General features: G+C 42.0%; 1 protein-coding gene across 2 annotated transcripts in view; it reads right to left on the bottom strand.

Moving 5' to 3' along the window:
- The window catches only part of HERC6 (HECT and RLD domain containing E3 ubiquitin protein ligase family member 6), a 65,109-nt gene that overhangs the window by 14,200 nt on the left and 35,847 nt on the right, over positions 1–15,062 (bottom strand). For both annotated transcript variants that reach the window (XM_036339421.1, XM_036339428.1), the window contains 5 exons: positions 13,593–13,782; positions 10,602–10,756; positions 8,253–8,366; positions 7,794–7,901; positions 1,161–1,286 (listed from right to left, as the gene is read on the bottom strand). In XM_036339421.1, coding sequence (XP_036195314.1) covers positions 1,161–1,286; positions 7,794–7,901; positions 8,253–8,366; positions 10,602–10,756; positions 13,593–13,782 — 693 coding nt within the window. The remainder of the gene's footprint in view (positions 1–1,160; positions 1,287–7,793; positions 7,902–8,252; positions 8,367–10,601; positions 10,757–13,592; positions 13,783–15,062) is intronic.

Genomic DNA, 15,062 nt, shown 5'->3' with positions numbered 1-15,062 from the left:
GCTGGCGGGTGCCGCTACCGCACGTCCCGCCCCCGACTGGGGCCTCAGTGGCCGCAAGGTGGTGGCGGAGGTGGAGGAGGAGGACTGGGAAGAGGCCTGGGCCCACGCCGGGAATCTCATCCCACACGCCGCTCCTGGCCTCTCTCAAGCGAAGGTACCTCTTCCGGGAGGCCTTCCCTGGAGGCTGGCTGTCGCGCTTCTAAGTGATCCTTCCATCTCCACACTGTGATGCTCAGGTTCTGTTCGCCACTTAACGATAGCGGCTGTTTCATGTTTTCCATGACCACCACCATCTTTGGGCAGAATCAAATGTAAACTGGCTGGTTCTGCTTTGTTCCCGCCGCGCTCATTGGGACTTTTGATAAACAGCCCTTCCAACCAGCCTGCGCCTGGCATCTTTCCAGGAACCATGAGCCCTGCCTGCCCATACCCCTGGGGTGGGAGATCAATATGAACTGGTTCCTCTTTCCTAAAGTCCAGTTTTGGACTTTGTGGCCGAGTGCACTCCCAGCTTTCCTCTCTAACGACTCCTTCTCTACTTCCTTTCCTGGATAATTTCTTTTTATCTTTCTAATACAAGCATCACTAAGCTTGACTAAGAGTCCTCTTTTTGGCTGGAAGATCTTATCTATTGCCACTTTGATCACCTGATTCCTTGGCCCTAGACCAGAGGTCCGGAAACTGCGGCTCGCGAGCCCCGTGCTCCTTGGCCCCTTGAGTGTGGCTCTTGCATAAAATACCACGTGCGGGTGCGCACATACAGTGCGATTGAAACTTCATGGCCCATGCGCAGAAGTCGGTATTTTGTTCCCTAGCCAACTCCCAAACATGTCAACAGGTGCATACAGAATCTGCAAAGCCACCCAGATAAGTTCACCCTAAATCAGGAGATCTTCAACTGAACTGCAGATAAAATAAAGTATTGTAATTTTAAGTCATTAAGCTTTGGGATGGTTCATTATAGTCATAGGTAACTAGTTAATTTATAATCCCAATGTTCAATTAAATGTCCCATTGCTTTTCTCTGAAGGGTAAGCAAGGAATTCTGGAAATCATAAGGCTGATAACTATAATTGCAAACCCAGGCTCTCCTTTTGCTACATTAAATAACTGCTTCTCTCCCACATTAGTAAAATATCCAATGAGACTTTTTACCGTACCACCAATTCTTTCCGAAGGTCAGTGACTTCAGCTTGGTTTAATTGATGCAGAGCATCATCAACTAGGTGACTTCGTCTGACTTGAAGTAAAAATCCGGATGAAAACATATGTTTAATTTGTGACTCCTGGAAAAAGAAATATTTTAGGAATCGTCACTGGAATATTAGGAAATATTTAACATTTCAGATAAACCCATTTTGTCTAACATACAATTATGCCTACTGTTGCCATATATGCTCATATTGTAATTATTTAAGAAAAGAGCATCATATGTACACTATAGAAGATAAAAAGGTGGAAGAATCTGTGAAACTGTGGCATCTAGGAATTTTGTACAGAGGATTAATCATCGTGGATGTACAGCTAAATAATTAAAAGCTATCTCTGATCACTTATTTTAGTAAACATGATCCTTAAAAGCAACAGTGGTGTCTATGCAGAGACATTCTCCCACCAGTTTTTAAGAAGAGTGTTAGCACAATAATCCTCAAAAATATATGGGCAGTTTGGAAGCCCAGAGATAATGTGAGATGTAGGAAACAGACTAGAGGAAAGACTTGCTCAGAGAAAAGTGTTCTCTGTCACCCTACATAGTACCTCCATTAAGCTCTTCTAAATTCTCAACATGCCCTCACCATTTCAGCTCCTTGCTCTTGTTTCTGCTGAACTCCCTGGGATTAGAAATCTAGTGTTGGAATTATTGGCCTTGCTTTGACCTTTAACCTTCCTCTAGGAATTCTGCTATATCACAAGGACAATAAAAGAATATTTAGGATTCATAAACCAATGCCACTATTGAGACAGCAAGACAGGTGGATAATAACTATCCTAGTCCAGGTTTCCAGACTGTGTGTGTTTGCCAATATTAGCACTCTATAAGCTACTCAGAGAAGTGCATGCATATGGCTCTGGGCTTGGGAAAGCCCTGTCCCAGATCTCTGCTACCACTATATACTGAGAAATTGTGTGATTCCACTAGATTCTTCTGGTTTTTCCCTAAGGTCTTTGTTGTACAGAAGCTCCACAGCCCTAGCTGGCTTGGCTCAGTGACTAGAGCGTCGGCCTGCGGACTGAAAGGTCCCGGGTTCAATTCCCGTCAAGGGCACATGCCTGGGTTGTGGGCTCGATCCCCAGTAGGGGGTGTGCAGGAAGCAGCCATCATCGATGTTTCTATCTCTCTCTCCCTCTCCCTTCTTCTCTGAAATCAATAAAAATATATTAAAAAATATGTATTTAAAATGAAACAAAACAAGAAGCTCCATATTTGTAGGGAGATGGAAAAATGCCATTTCTAGTCTTTTCTGGTGGTGGGTCATCTCCTCCTGTGGCCTTGGAATCTGCCGACACTTCAGGAATACTGACTGCTAAGCTACATGTCCCGTGGCTCTGAGTGACGAAGTGGCCAGCAATATCCTGCACTGACTAACAGGGAAAGGTGTATGCGTCCTGCTGTGGCCCAGGCTTCTCTCGCCTTCCCATGAATTGGACTGGAAACCTGTGTATCTTGTTTTCCGGTCTCTCTACTCCCGTTCTCCATGTACTGGTTTCCCATTTCTACGTTTGTGCATTTGGATTGATAAATCTAGTTTGGAGCTTACAATTTTGACTAAGTCCATCATCTCTCCTCTGGAGGACAGGATTGTGGAACCTGCTTTGTGACTTCACCCATGACAACTACAACTAAGAATTTTCTTGTCCTCAAACATTTCCCAATCCTTCATAGTATGTAACTTGCCTGGGTCCGCTATGCACTCAACCCTCACTAACAGAGCAGACAGGCTAGGCAGAAAATTTCTATAGAAAAAAATAATGTAGAGGGAAAGATTTTCTTAAAGGGAACTTAAGGGAAAGTTAGGTTTGGGAAGGAAAGATTTAATCTATTTTCTCCCATTACCCAGAATGTCAGGAAAATTGAAAAAAAAAAGGTGGCTGGGAAACAGAAGAGATGAGCAAGTCAATCTGATGACAGACACTAATAACAGTATCTAAAGGGAGAGTCCTTAACTATGGAATGCTTTTAGCAGGATGTACTTTGTCCTTCTAGGTTGATTACTGTAAAAACTACAGGCCCGGTGCATGAAAATTCATGCACTTGGGGGGGGGGGTGTCCCTCAGCCCAGCCTGCGCCCTCAGTCCGGGAGCCCTTGGGGGATGTCTGACTGATGGCTTAGTCTCGCTCCTCAGGGGGAGAGGGCCAAAGCCGCAGTCTGGCCTCCCTCTGTGGGAGGTGACCGGCTGGGCGATCAGGGGACAGTGCTGGCTGGCGAGAGGCCAGCCCTGTCCCTCCGATCACTGTCCCCTCCCTCTGCCCGCTGGCACCCACCTTGGCTGGCCCGGCAGCGCCCACTCACTGGCTCCACCACCCGCCGACCAGTCATTCAGCCATTTGGTGGATTTGCATATTAGGCTTTTATTATATAGGATGTGGTGTTTATGGATTTATCAGGCATGGCCCATTGGAAAATGTCATATAAGCTCTATAATTAATAGGGAATGAAAAGGAAATACTTTATTACTGAAATGACTCCTTGTGTGCATGTGATGTCCCGACTTTTCACTTACATGGCCCATCTCCTTTGAATTATTAGCAAAAGTAATGGGTATGTTTCTGATTCCTTTAAGTCGTTAAATTCTGTCTTATAGTCTTTGTTTTTTCCTTTTTTCTTTTGTTAATCCTCATCTGAGGATATTTTTCCATCGATTTTTAGGGAGAGTAGAAGAGAGAAGGAAAGACAGAGAGAAACATTGATGTGAGAGAAACACATCAATTGGTTGCCTCCCAGGCTGGGGAGGAGCCTGCAACCAAGATACATGCCCTTGCTGAAACCGGTTTGGCTCAGTGGATAGAGCGTCAGCCTGTGGACTGAAGGGTCCCAGGTTCGATTCCGGTCAAGGGCATGTGCCTGGGTTGTGGGCACATCCCCAGTAGATGTGCAGGAGGCAGCTGATCGATGTTTCTTTCTCATCGATGTTTCTAACTCTCTATCCCTCTCCCTTCCTCTCTGTAAAAAATCAATAAAATATATCTAGGAAAAAAAAAAAAAAAGATACATGCCCTTGACCAGAATCAAACCTGGGAGTCTTTGGTCCGCAGGCCAACGCTCTATCCACTGAGCCAAACTGGCTAGAGCTCTTGTAGTCTTTCTATAAACATCATAGAAAATAGATACGAACCTTTCCTGAGGAATGGCCTAGAAAACAAACTTCAATGATCAAAAAATGTTTGGAAAATCTTTAGCATAATGTCTGGGCATGTGGTGAGTATAACTGAGAGTATAAGGCTGATGGTGACAAGAGAGACAAAATACCATGTAAGTGTTTTGTGGGAATAATACAACTCCCAGAAAAAGAGTGGAAGGAAGAGAATAAATGGAAAACAGAATAAATTCACTGGAATCAAAATAATATCAGTTGGAGCTTACAAATGAAGCTCCAAGACTTTTTAAAGAAATCATTATTTATTGATTTTAGAGAGATAGGATGGGGGGTGGGGGGGTAGAGAGAAACATTGATTTGTTGTTCCACTTATTCATTCACTGACTGCTCCTTGTATATGCCATGACTAGGAATGAACCCACAATCTTGGACTATTGAGATGATGCTCTAATCAACTGAGCTACCCAGCCAGGGCTCAAGCTCCAAGACTCATAATCAGATATGATAATCTAAAGAGTAACTAAGAACTTAGTATAGTCACTAAAACTGGATAGAGAGAAAAAGAGCATTTATTTGATTATTTCTGTATTGCTCATAGTAGGAAAACAATGGTTATTAGCTGAAGAAAGTGAGGCTGCAGCCATTATATAATAACTAGAGGACGGGTACATGAATTCGTGCATGGGTGGGGTCCCTAGGCCTGGTTGGTGATCAAGGCCGATTGTGGCCATCTCACCGAGTCCCAATCGGGGCCGGGCCGATCAGGGCCAGGCCTATTGGGGCTAGCCAGCCAGGGTAAGCAACAGGGGGAGGGACTGTGGGAGGTTGGCTGTGGGAACACACTGACCACCAGGGGGCAGCTCCTGTGCTGAGCTTCTGCCGCTTGGTGGTCAGTGTGCGTCATAGCGACTGGTTGACCGGTCATTCCAGTCATTCTGGTCGTTCAGACATAACAGTCGCTTAGGCTTTTCTGTATATACATGAGAAACGTAAATTAACATTAAAATGAGCCGGCTGGTGTTGCTCAGTGGTTGAGCATTGACCCATGAACCAAGAGGTTGATTCCTGGTCAGGGCACATGCCTGGGTGGCAAGCTTGATCCCCAGTGGGGGGCATGCACTGGGCAGCCAATCAATGATTCTCTCTCATCATTGATGTTTCTCTTTCTCTCTCTCTCTCTCTCTCTCTCTCTCTCTCTCTCTCTCTCTCTCGCTCCCTTCCTCTCTCTGAAACAAATAAAAACATAATTTTTAAAAAATTAAATTGGAATATCATGGCTAACCCAAAGAATTGGAAAAGACCACAGAGCTTGGTAACACTGTATTGATTATAGTGTAAAAGAGGCATTTCATGCATTGCTGGTGGTAACATAAATTGGTACAACTACTATGCATGGAAAAGGATTACACATTAGTCTGCCTTCTTATATGGACGATTTTTCAGGGGAGCCAAATAGCCCTCATTGATGAGGAAAAGTTCTTTACATAAAAAATAAAAAAGTTAAAAAAGTAAAAGTTCTTTGCAGTTCATAACTTTGGAAGAAATGATAATACTAGAAATGTTGCTGTTTTGCAAACTTCAACCAAAACAATGGATGGAATCTAATATAATAATAGAGGACTATGCAAATTGGCTGGGATGCTGTAATGTCACGACTGATCTACAAGTGGCAGAGAGCTACAGGAGGGCTGGGCAGCAAGCTAAGAGTGGGGAGAGCTACAGGAGGCTAGAGCAACGAGCTATGAGCAGAAGAGTGCTACCATATGCGGTGGGTGGGTAGCCACCGGAGGCAAGTGGCAGTGAGCTACTAGTAATGGATTCATGCGCAGGGCTACTAGTCCTATCTAATAAAAGAGAAACATGGTAATTAGCATACGACCACTACCCTTCCCATTGGCTAATCAGCGAGATATGCAAATTAACTGCCAGCCAAGATGGCAGCCGGCAGCCAGGCAGCTTGAAACTAACATGAGGCTTGCTTGCTTCAGTGACAAAGGAAACCAACGTTCCCCGCCTGCCGCTGCCGACCTCTGAGCTTGCAGTTTAAGAAACATTGTAACAAATATAGAAGCTAAACAAAACCCCAGAAACCTGCTTTCAGGGAGCCGGGAACTCAGAACTGGAGTTATACACTGTTTCGATTATAGAACCGTAACAAACCAGATACCTGCTTTCAGCAGTGGAGGCCTAAGAGCTGGAGCCTCAGAGCTAAAGCTGGCCCAGAATAAAAAAAAAGAAAAAAAGGAGAGGTAGGGAGCTTCCGTCACCTGCCAGCCTGAAAACAGCCCTCAGCCCCTCACCTAGACTGGCCAGGCACCCCAGTGGGGACCCCCACCCTGAAGAGTGTATGCCAGCTGCAAACAGCCACCATCCCCTCACCCAGGCTGGCCAGGCACCCCAGTGGGGACCCCCACCCTGATCCAGGACACCCTTCAGGGCAAACCAGCCAGCCCCCACACGTGCACCAGGCCTCTATCCTATATAGTAAAAGGGCAATATGCCTCCCAGCACCGGGATCAGCGGAGCCGTGAGGCCTCCCGGCACCGGGATCAGCGTGACAGGGGGCAGTGCCCAAACCCCCTGATCACCCTGCAGCTCTGTGTGTGACAGGGTGGGGCCACAACCTCCCTATCGGCCCTGCTCTGTTCATGACAGGGGAAGGCGCCCCAACCCCCTGATCGCCCTGCGGCTGTGTGTGTGACAGGGTAGAGCCATAACCTCCCCATTGGCCCTGCCCTGAGTGTGACAGGGTGTGGCACCCCAACCCCCTGATCGGCCCTGCTCTGTGCGTGACAGGGGGTGGCGCCGCAACCTCCCCATCGACCCTGCCTTGAGTGTGACAGGGGGCGGTGCCCCAACCCCCCAATTGGCCCTACCCTGAGAGTGACTGAGGGTGGCATCACAACCTCCCAATCCGCCCTGCTCTGTGCATGACAGGGGCGGCGCCCCAACTCCCCAATCGGCCCTGCTCTGAGCCTGACCAGGGGCTGCACCTAGGGATTGGGCCTGCCCTCTGCCACCCGGGAGCAGGCCTAAGCCAGCAGGTCATTATCTCCTGAGGGGTCCCAGACTGTGAGAGGGCACAGGCTGGGCTGAGGGACCCCCCTTCCCCCAAGTGCACAAATTTTTGTGCACCAGGCCTCTAGTAATTAAATAAAAGGTTAATGGGAAACATGACAATGGAAATATCATGTGGTCAACAGCTGAACCCACTGATGAATGTTAGCATAAATAAGAGTGAAACAACCAGAAATAATGCTCTGAAGTATGGAGAGGTGAAAAGAAAGTGGGCCTAGGATTTGCTTTAAAATAATTCAGCAAAAATACTAACAACTATAAAAACAACAATAATAATAAATGAAAGTGTAGCAAAACGTTGATGACTGTTAAAACTTTGTGATGGGATTCATTACACCGTTATTTCTATCTTGTATATGTTTGAAATTTTACATAATAAAAATGTAAGGCATACATACCAGTTTTTTCAAAAAGGAATCAGCTTGCCATAATTTAATTTTGGATAACAAATTAAAGATAAATGGAAATTCACTGAAAATAATGGGACTGAAGTTTCCTGGAGTTATCTAAGAAACAAACAGACAGTTTTAATCATTAAAAGCAGAGAAAAATGTCATTCCTTTACTTCATCACCTTAAATTATTTCTTTCTATATTTTCTATAATCTGTTTTTAAAAATCCAAATTACTTAGAAACAAATTTCTAAGAAAATGCATTTGTTTTGTGAGTAAAAGATGTTTAAGTTTTCACTGATCATCAAATTTAGCATATTCAGCATTCCAGTAAGGACATTTTCAAATGTTGATTTGTCATACCTACATACCTACATAGCTACTAATGTGTCCCCCCCCTTAACGTATGAAAATATTCAGAGCCCTCTTGGTATTTCCACTCAGAAGTGAAAATGTTACTCTTACCTGGTAGTTATCTCTCTGGAACATTATTTTTCTTTCTTCAATAAAGTTCAACTTAGTGGAGAGTTCATTTATGATGAAAGTATTCTCTGGTAGTTGACAAGTAGCTTTGTTTACCTTAAAGAGAATATGACCTGTGAACATAATTTTCTATTAACAGATGATGTAATCTTCTCTCATATATGAGAAAGAGGGAGAGAGTGCTATTACATAGGTAATCAGAATAGAGCTCTATAAACCCAAAGCCTTTATTAATGATGAAGTAGAATTCTATGAAACTTCCATTTTTTAGATCTATAATTTCTCCAATTGGCAGTGGAGATAGTACAGAAATTCTTAGGGCACAGGTTTTCTGGAAACAGTTCCCAGATCTTGAGAATAAAAGCACCATAAAAATTCAGCCCTTTGCCCTGACCGGTTTGGCTCAGTGGACAGAGCATCGGCCTGCGGACTGAAGGCACTTGGGTTCAATTCCAGACAAGGACACATACTCTAGTTGTGGGCTCGATCCCCAGTAGGGGGCGTGGAGAAGGCAGCAATCAATGATTCTCTTTCATCATTGATGTTTCTATCTCTCACTTCCTCTCCCTTCCTCTCTGAAATCAATAAAAATATATTTAAAAAATAAAATGAGCAGAGGAACTGAATAGATATTTCTACTGAAATCAAACCACAAGGTGATATCACTTCACACCTTTTAGGATGGCTACCATCAAAATGACAAGAGATAACAAGTGTTGGTGAAGGTGTGAAGAAAAGGGAACTCTTGTGCTCTGTTGGTGAGAATGTAAATGGGTGCAGCCACTATGGAAACAGCATGGACGTTTCTCAAAAAATTGAAAACAGAACTACCATATGATCCAGGATTCCCACTTCCGGGTATATATCAAGGGAAATTAAATCACTCTCTCAAAGAGATATCTGCTCCCCCATGTTTATTGCAGTCTTGTTTATGGTAGCTAAGAAAGAAACAACCTAAGCATCCATGGATGGATGAATGAATAAAGAATATGTGATATTCATTCATCTATCTTATACACTTCTTTCATCATGTCACATATATAATGAAATATTATTTAGCCATGAGAAAGAAGAAAATTTTTACATTTGGGACAATATTTTTTTTTTAAAAATATTTTATTGATTTTTCACAGAGAGGAAGGGAGAGAGATAGTTAGAAACATCGATGAGAGAGAAACATCGATCAGCTGCCTCCTGCACATCTCCTACTGGGGATATGCCCGCAACCCAGGTACATGCCCTTGACCGGAATCGAACCTGGGACCTTTCAGTCCGCAGGCCGACACTCTATCCACTGAGCCAAACCGGTTTTGGCTTTTTGGGACAATATTGATGGACCTTGAGGACATTATGCTAAGTGGGATAAGGCAGACAGAGAAAGACAAATGCGGTATGAATTCACTTATATGTGGGAGCTAAAAAAGCTGAACTAATAGAAACAGAAAGTAGAATGATGGTTGTCAGGGGCTTGGGGGTGAGGGAAATGGGGAGATGTTGGTCCAAGTGTACAATCTTCCAATTATAAAATGAATCAGTTCTGTGGATCTAATGTACAGCATGGTGATTATAGTCAACTGCACTGTACTATATTCTTGAAAGTTACAAGTAGATCTTAAGTGTTATCACCACAATAAACAAGTAGTAATTACCACATGAGGTGATGGAGGTGTTAGCTAAAGCTATGGTGTTAATGATTTTGCAAAATATAAAGTGTATCAAATCAACACACTGCACACCTTAAAGTCACACAATGTTATATGTCAATTATATCTCGATAAAGCTGGAGAAAAAAAGAAATATACTACTTTAGAAATAGTACTATAATAGTACTTCTGAAAAGCATTAACCCTTGTGTGTAATATTTTCTCCTATTGAGATTGTAATTTTATGGTGAACTTTGCTCAGATTGACATTTAGCAATTTATTTGTAAAAGCATCTTATTTTAGCTAATTTTTAATGGAATGATATCAACTGAATTCTCTTGTTTTACTGAAAATGCTCTGGCTCCTCTCCTGTCCCCTAACAATATTAAGATTGTTAGTAGCCTAACCTTAGGTTACTTCTAGATTATGCTGTGCATGCTAATGAAAATGCTAAACCACTCTCATATTTGAGTAGTGTTTGTGCATCTCATATATTATATGTAATATGTAATATATTCCTCCAGAGTCTATCCAATTAGCAAAACAAGCAAAATTTTGAATTATTAAGGCTGAATAAAATATTCTTTCTGTTGTGAAAAACATAACAGAACAAGACTCCAATTGGCTGAGAACTACAAGATTTTATGTAGTAAGATGGTATATACATTCCTTTAGATGCACACTTACCTTGTACACTTCTTTCATCATTTCTAGAAGAGGTTTCAGATTGCAGTTATTCTGAGGTGTTTCAACCCAATAAATCATTTGAGCAATGATGGCTGATTTAAGCATCTGGACTAGTGTGTTGAGAGAAGACTCTTGTAAAGATGCCCAACACTGCTCTGAGGGATGCAAAATCAGCCATGATAAATATATACTCCTCTGCCCCCCTAAAAAGTATTCCTTCAGTTTCTACTGGGTTCTTTAATGTGAGAAATAGATATTTTCCATTTCTGTTTACAAAACCCATAAAATACATTTTCTAAGGATATCATCCTGGACAACATTTATTACAGAAAAAATATTTTCCCTGATTAAGTATCATTGGAATTGAAAGCTCAAATTCGGGATTCTAAAGAAATGTGTTGATAGTTCATATTTATGCTTGATTACTTGATTGATTTCATGATTGTCAAACTGAAAGTTCTATAGATTATTTATAAAGTCTGAGAACATACATAGGTAAATACATATACACATACAATGTCATCAAGGATATTTCCAATCTGTAAAAAATAATATCTATGTCTTCAGACTTCAAACACATCTCATATATATGGATATATTTTTATATAAAATTATAACAATAGCAATATTTTAATATTACTGAGGTTACAGTCTAGATTATTGTACCTTTACAGGACAATTCTCAGAAAATAAACCTATCAAACGTTACAGTATATTATCAAGCTAACGCCATTAAAACTGTATGACCCAAATGCATGAAAAGCAGATCAATGTAGCACAAGTCCCTAAATGGATCCAAATGGACTTGAGAGGTTAGATATGATAAAGGTGGCATTGCATATTAATGGCAATGAAACAGATAATTCAATAAATGTCTGGGGACAAGTGGAAACTGATCCAGAAAAGAATTTAATCAAGATAAACTCCAAATGGATCAAAGATTTAAACATAAAAATGAAACAATAAAAACTATATTTGGAGCATGGGAATGTTTTTGTTTCTTTGTTTCTGAGTGAGATACTCTATTTGAAGTATGATCCAAACTAAGAAACCATAAAGGAAAATGCTAATATAGTAGGCTTCATAAACATGTTAAAAATAATCATGCATGGCAAAAATACCACAAAGTAAAAACAATTTTAATAACCTAAAGAAAAAATTTCTAACTCATATTGTTGATAAAGGATTAGCTGCCATAATAGTTTGAAACCTCCTAAATAAAAACTAACAACAGATAGAAAAATGGGTAAGCGGGAAGAACTGCTAGTTCCCAGATATGATATACACATGAACTGAGATAGAAGAACCCCTAGCCCAGCGGTTCTCAACCTGTGGGTCGCGACCCCTTTGGGGGTCGAACGACCCTTTCACAGGGGTTGCCTAAGACCACTGAAAAACATATCTGTAATTACATATTGTTTTGTGATTAATCACTATGCTTTAATTATGTTCAATTTGTAACAATGAAAATACATCCTGCATATTAGATATTTACATTAGGATTCATAACAGTAGCAAAATTACAGTTATGAAGTAGCAATGAAAATAATTTTATGGTTGGGGGTGACCACAACATGAGGAACTGTATTAAAGGGTCGCGGCATTAGGAAGGTTGAGAACCACTGCCCTAGCCTGTTTGGCTCAGTGGATAGAGCGTCTGCCTGAGGACTGAAGGGTCCTGGGTTTGGTTCTGGTCAAAGGCACATATTTCTGTTGCAGACTCGATCGCCAGTCCCAGTTGGGGCGCTTGCGGGAGGCAACCAATCGATGTGTCTCTATTACATTGATATTTCTCTCTTTGTGTGTCTTCCCCTCCCTTCCATTATCTCTAAAAGTCAATGGAAAAATATCCTCAGGTGAGGATTAATAAAACAAACCAAAAAAATAAAAAATAAAAGAAAACCAGCACAACCTCATTCTTAATGAGAAAATTAAATTAAGAGATTATTTTTTCAGAATGGGAAAAGTTTGATAACACTGTAGAAACATGAATTCACGGGCTGCTGCTGTCATGTTTGTCGTGAAGGGTAAACATACATCCTCTGTCCTGGCGGCTACTTTGCCCAGCTCCAGGGGTGCATTTTACTTAGATACAGTGTGGATGGCGGCCCCTTGAAGTTGGGCTACCTGGTGGTCCAGACTTCTGTGGAAGGTCTTTTTGCAAAATCTCTCAAAATTTAAAATGCATGTACAGTTAGACCCAGTAATTTTGCTTTCTGGAATTTTCCTTGGCTGTGTACATTTATAAATGTACAAAGAAATGCATGTTAGCACTGTTATGATAGCAAAAATTTAGAAACAACTATTCACAGTATATCTTCCCAATACAATCTATTCAGACATTACATAGAATAAGGCAGTTCTACCGATTCAAAAGCAGAATGCTCTCCATAATATACTGTTAAATGGGGAAAAGCCAAGTTGCCAAAGTATGTGAGTGGTATGCTGCCACTAAAAAATGCATTTCTATATGTTTTTATGTGTAATATCTTTCAAAGTTTACACAGGAAACTATATTCAGTAATTGCTTTCTGAGAGGGGAACTAGGTGGCTTATATTTCACTGTATATATCCTTTGTTCCTTTCAAGTTTTGGACCTTGAACACTTGCTTAAAATTGTAAAAAGACATCCTATTGTAGTGAATAAAATAAACAAGAACACAAAACTTAACATTTCTTTTCCATCCCCTCTGGTTAAGATGTCTAAAGCACGAGCAAAAAATTTCAAAGTGGATTTATCGTGACTGGATCCTCTACGGTTACTAAACTCTGATGTCAAAGCCATGTCCAAGTCTAAGAATTTTACATGCCTTGCACGGTATAACTGTAATGATTAGAATTGCTTTAGGTTTATCTTTCCAATAATTCACATATCATGTACTCAAGGATTTGTATATTTTAAAATCTATTCAAAATTTGCTACAACTTCTACTTCAGACAGTGACTCTATTGAGAGTTCAAATAAAGTAACATGAAAGGAATCAAACTTACTCAGGACTCGTAAAGATCGGTCACTCATTTTACAAACAGCCTGTGCAAAGGGAACCACCAGACTTTCCGAGTTCCTAGGATCGTGCATCACAGGACATTGTGGGAGCAGAAGGAAAACTGACAACGCTTCTTGGTGTGGAGAACGGCATGGAAGAGCTCCGAGCAGATGATCCCTGAGACCTGTAGCTATCTGCAGTTGAAACGGGATCCAAGGAAGAAAGGCCCGGGGTAAGTTTTGGGACCAGGGGTTTCATTCCTCCACTTCCCAACTAGAATCATCATTTAGTTTTCCTGAAACCTGTTGTTCATCATTCCTTGCATCCCACCTGCCCCTGAAGTAGTATGTGCGAGCCATCCTTCCGATTTTATATTGGGGTGCATAAGGAAATAAAAGTGGATCCCATGTGCACGTAGGTGCTGAGGGACTTGTGGAGGTGGTTCAATTAGAAAGTGACAGAGCAGGGATCCATACCCAGACCTGTCTGGGCTAAAATCTGCCTCAGCAGAGAAAATGCCATGTGTTCCCCTCTCCAGTCCTGTTGCAGCTTCCTCCTGGGTTCACCGGAAGATGGTATTTTCTAGCCGCCCCCGCAGTTAGTGGGGCCATGTGACCGAGTTCTAGCTAATGCCACGTGAGTGAAGGTGATGTAAGACACTTCGAGGCATGGCCCCCAGAAACCTCTCACATGACCTTTACTCTCTTTCCTAATCTGCCAACCAAACACAGAAGATCTACTGGAGGGTTTCATGGTGCCAGAACCCACAAAGAAGGAGCCTGCGCCACTGCTGAATTCAACTGTGCAGAGGTTGGAAGGGTAGCAGACTATGCCACCCCAAAAGATGCCACTCCTGCATGAGGTTCATTTTAAATGTGTGTATGTGTGTATGTGTGTGTGTGTGTGTGTGTGTATTTAATTCATTTCAGGGAGGAAGGGAGAGGGAGCGAGAGATAGGAACATCAATGATGAGAGAGAATCATTGATCGGCTGCATCCTGCACACCCCGAGATCGAGCCCGTAACCTGGGCATGTGCCCTGGCCGGGAATTGAACTGTGGCCTCCTGATTCATAGATCGACACTCAACCACTGAGCCATGCTGGCCAGGCTTGAGGATCATTTTGAGCTGAAGGCAAGTAAGAAAAAACAGACTAGAACAAGCTTTCTGGCTTCCCCTCTATTTACCTGAAAACTGAATATAAATTCCTTTTGTGAAGGTGTCCTCTTATTCCCAACTTCCTGTACCAGGAAGAGGATAGCCACCTTACAGCAGAGATGAGCTGGCACTGAGAAAGTCCACACAAACAAATCTTACTAACTAGCCCTTTCCTACCATTCATTTCCCCATATATTTGCCTTCCCACAATTTGGCACCTCTAGAAGCTCAAAGTCCTTTTCCTTTGTCTGGTCACTTCTATACAAGATGATTGTACTTTACTAAGATGCTATATAAGCCCAAGTTCTAACCACCCC

The sequence above is a fragment of the Myotis myotis genome, unplaced genomic scaffold (genome assembly GCF_014108235.1).
Source record: "Myotis myotis isolate mMyoMyo1 unplaced genomic scaffold, mMyoMyo1.p scaffold_m19_p_1, whole genome shotgun sequence".
NCBI classification, from domain to species: Eukaryota; Metazoa; Chordata; class Mammalia; order Chiroptera; family Vespertilionidae; genus Myotis; species Myotis myotis.
This window is presented reverse-complemented; position numbering and strand designations above follow the sequence as displayed.